This window comes from Vanellus vanellus (assembly GCF_965231255.1).
Source record: "Vanellus vanellus genome assembly, chromosome: 3".
Classification (NCBI taxonomy): domain Eukaryota; kingdom Metazoa; phylum Chordata; class Aves; order Charadriiformes; family Charadriidae; genus Vanellus; species Vanellus vanellus.
Window position 1 is genome coordinate 90229337 of NC_138907.1, and position 4403 is coordinate 90233739.

Genomic DNA, 4403 nt, shown 5'->3' on the forward strand with positions numbered 1-4403 from the left:
TTTAGTTTAACTTTGTAACTCATGTTGAGGTGGAGTCTGAATATGTTATGATTAAAACTACCCATTTTGCAAAACCACATAAAGCCAAACTAAAATATTGCTTTTCAACTCCCAGTCTAATATATACTATCCTATCTATAAAGCTGAACTCATATAAAAGTAATTTATAAAAACTGCAAAAAATTGTTAGCACCCAAAAAATCTATCAACTGTGAAGCTCTAAATGATTGTCAAATAGCCACTTCAGAAGTCAGTGACTTCTCCCAGTGGTAAAACTAAACATTTGACTAGGAACTAAACCTACAGTTCTCCAAATACTAATTGGAATGCAAATGCATGTGTTTAAGACTTATATAGCTTCTCAGAGAAGTTTTAAAGGCATTAAATTTTGTTCCAATGTTTCTTCTTCTTCCAAACATGAAAACTTCTATGTTCATTCATTTCTTTTTGCTGTTTTTACTGAGCAATGAAATGAAACTTGTATTTAAGGTCTAACCCTCAGCTACAGAAATTTGGGATTTCCATGAAAGTGTTCCTGCAGCAACCAGAGGAGGAAGTTTTCCAAACTAACAAGCATGAACTAGACTGCTGCTTCTGAACATGGAGCTGTGGTCTTTAGAGAATTCCAAAATAATGTCTTGGTCTCGTGCAGTTCTCTGGATCATACTGCACATACAGTAAAGTACTGTATGCATAACTTGTATTTGAAGAACTGGAACAGAACCCTGAGAAAAGCAAATCCATTGGGAAAAAAAAAAAGATATTGTTTAATAATACCAGTTTGACATGTTTCAATCCTTCCCTTGGAAAAAAAAAAAATTACAAACAGGTGTAGTCATTTTCTTTTCTGATGTGAATGATTTGAATTTATCCCAATTGCAAACAAAAATATAGTTTGGGATTTTAAGTGCATATCTAGGGTTGATTACAATTAGAAATGTTTTGTTTGACAATTCTACCCATCCCCCAGCAATTCAGCATTCCTCAAGTCACCATAACATTACTTGCGAGCTTTGAGTTCAAAAATATCCCGACGTGGAGCGATGTCCTTCCAGTAGCTGCTGCAGCAGACTTTTGCTCTATGGTAATATAGGTGCTAATTGAGCCAGGTTCAGCTCTCTTCAGCCTCGTGTGCAATTCTCATCATTGCCATGTATCCAGAAGCAAATCTGGGCATATTTGAGTGGAGTAATTCTTACTGCCACATTGTAATCCTGCTGTTCACCATTGACATCCACCCACTGATGGCCTGAGTAAACAGCGATGATCTTGCGTTTCCACTTCTTTTTGTTCGGCTCCTTAAGACGGAGATAGACACCAGATCCAGTGGAGCCAGGCTCAGCATCACAATACTGATAAAACAGATCATTGGACTCATCAGAAATGCTACAAAATCTATAGACCAGCTGCCCAGAGCGATCATTGTCAAAACCTGAGAAGTGGATCATGCTCCCAGGCATCATTTTGATTGCTGGGCTGATCCCCAACTCCATGTATTTCCTTTTGTGGGGACGCTTGAGCTCAAGAACAGCATAATCATAATCCAGGGCAATATCCTCAGAGACACCCTTAAACCAGCCTTTCGGGATGTGCGTACTCTTCACCCTGGTCCACTGGAAGGAGGGAATGCCATCTGAGGTCTCCTGCTTCCTCCCAGATCTCCTCTGCTTCCTCCCACCACCTTTGGATCGTCGCCTTAGTTCTGTGGCAGCTTCGGGATCCTCTTGGGCCGCAGAAACTTCTCTCCTACTTCTTTTAGCACCTTTGCGTTTCCTGCCGTCGCCTCTGGATTTTGTCTTCATCAAGCCCACCCTCAGTCTTTTGCTGCCCTTAACATAATCCTTGCCATTGTGCAGACAGTGGGCAGCTGTTAGCACATGCTTGGGGGAAATGAGAATGCCACTACAGCCAGTGGAGATCTTCACAGCTGTGTTGAACGGAAAATTGGTCATAAACCGCTTATCATAGATGCTGAACCTACTGTCTGTTCCATAGATCTGCCTCTTCTTTCTTGAAGACCTTTGTGTGGTTGTGTTTCTAGCTGGGTCAAGCACTAGTCCGAGGACATTCACTTCAGTCAGGGTCCGTGTGCCATTTTCAAAAATGGTCTCATAGGATAAGAGGTCCTTCAAGTCAGACAAGCTTGGCACCGGCAATTTTCTTTGACATTCAATTCCACATACACTGTTCAGCTCTAATTTGGTTTTTGCATCAAATTTAGGGCTGTCAAGGGAGAAAGTTCTTTCGCTCACAATCTGGGGAATCTTCTTTAAGTGCCAAGTAAAATCTTGTTCAGTTTCTGTTCCATTACCGAGCCCCAATATAGGTATGAAAAATATGAATAGCAGTAACATGTGCTCCATTTTATCTATTTTTTTCTAAAACAAGAAAGAGAGATTTGAAAATACACGTTGGAAATATACAGTTATCTTAGTATCTTCAAAGTACAGTCATGCAATATTAGCACTGACATCAGCGGAACAGAATTTAACTCTCTGCTCAAAATAGAAATGCCTCAAATATTCCCTGTATTGCCTCTGAGACTTCCAACAGTTTCTAGCAAGATGGGCGCAGACAAGTCAGCCAGCATCCATGCTGAGCTACCTACTGGAAGGTGGAAACAGCTGAGTTTTACCTGGTTTTCCCTCAGCGGGGCAGCAGTCTGAGTCATTCCACTCTGTAAAGTGTCCTATTTTTATTTATCCCACAGGAATGCAATTATCTTTTACACCTCTGCACCTCTACTCTATAGCTACTGGCTATAAGTAGAAAATGGTTGAAAACCACCAATGTATTCAAAAGTCGCATTCAAAAATTGTGATCCAGGCAGAGATGGACAGAGAGACTACATTTGTGAGACCTCAGAACTCTTAGGAAACCGGACCAATTGTGCTTTTTCCCATAATGGCGAAAAGTAGCAGCTTTAAGTGACCTAAAACTCACCAATGGCTCTGCGTTGCCCACCCAGCTAAGAGCTGTGAACCTGCCTGCTATGGAAAATGGCACTTTGCTAATTGCTCTCCCAAAGAATCAACTGAGAAAGATCTCCTTTCCCCTTTCAAAGTTTATGTTGTCTGGATGTGACAGGCAGAGCAATTTGGGCACCTAAACAAGGTGGCAAGTCCCATATTAAATGCTTTCGGCTTCTGCTGCTGTGAAAGGCATAGGTCTCCTGCAGATCCTGCATTGTATTTCCCTGTGTGCTGTGGCTGCCAAACCCTCATTCATTTCCTATGCGTGGGTATCTGACTCTCTCTCAGGGTGTCAAAGAATTTCAAAATCCATGGTCGGAGAGGACAGATGAGTGAGGAAAGTAGAAGGTTCCTGGTCTAGAGGAGTCTCTTGGTCATATACATGCAGGAAAGCCCAGCCAAGTAGGAGGGACAAGTCCGCTGATTCATCACACGCCTTTTTCCTGCAGGATCCCACAAAGGCTGTGGAAATTGTGCTGTCTGTGCCTTATGGTCACATGTGGAAAGCCCCACCTAGATGGCACGATGCACCACACAAAGAGATAATACTTTAAATGGAAAAGGCAAAAAGCGGTATTACTCACATCTGTAGTTGGGAAACACACAGAAAGAATGTAAAATTGTTAGAAGTCTGTGGCAGAGCCAGAAACTGAACCCAGAAGTCTTGATTCTGAGCTCAAATCCTTACTGAAAAGACCGTTTTTCTCCTTTGGCAGCAGTGCTGTCAGTGGCATTAACCAACTACTGGCCACTGCCATTGGGAAAGCTGCGCTCCATTCTCATGTCCCTCATTCCAATTACATGGAAACCTCAGCTGTGTAGAAAGAATGGCCCTATGATTAAACTTTAAAAGCAAAGCAATTCAAGGATATGCATGTGGTTAAGCTCTCTGGTTTACATTGTAATGGCAGTGCAAACCAGGGCAAAGATAACCGCTTTCCTTGAGCTTAGTTTAGAATAATATAAGTATCCAGTGAAACAGCCTGGTTACAAGCTAGCTAAAGACCTAGCATGAAAAAAGGAGTATTTGTGCAACATGGAAAAAGAAGTGGTAACATCACTTTAAAATATGTATAATGGACCAACGACTCGTATAATTTTGAGGCATCTTCACCACGTAGACATAGTTCTTGTCTATAAGAGGTAACAATTATCACTTTTTAGCTAACTAAACACTAAGGTTCAAACAGAGGTTGTTGCTTCTGATGCAAAATTCAGAGGGTGGTTTTGTTTTAGCATAGTTCTTGACACTTTTCACCTTCACCTACACGGAACACCAACTTTGACCTGGAGTTTACTCACTAGGATATATATAAAACACATTTTACGATACGGTATAAAGATAGCCACCCTGGCTTTAAAGTAGCTAACTCAGGTTTTGGAGATGTGCGGACTTTCATAAGACGTCTGGATTACAGTGACTCACAGACC

General features: G+C 41.4%; 1 protein-coding gene across 1 annotated transcript; it reads right to left on the reverse strand.

Annotated features, from left to right (window-relative positions):
- Positions 1-620: 620 nt before the first annotated feature.
- On the reverse strand, positions 621-2372 carry PRSS35 (serine protease 35). Its single transcript, XM_082481921.1, has one exon. The coding sequence runs from the start codon at positions 2361-2363 to the stop codon at positions 1122-1124; it is 1242 nt and encodes a 413-aa protein (XP_082338047.1). The 5' UTR covers positions 2364-2372; the 3' UTR covers positions 621-1121.
- Between the last annotated feature and the right edge of the window lie 2031 nt (positions 2373-4403).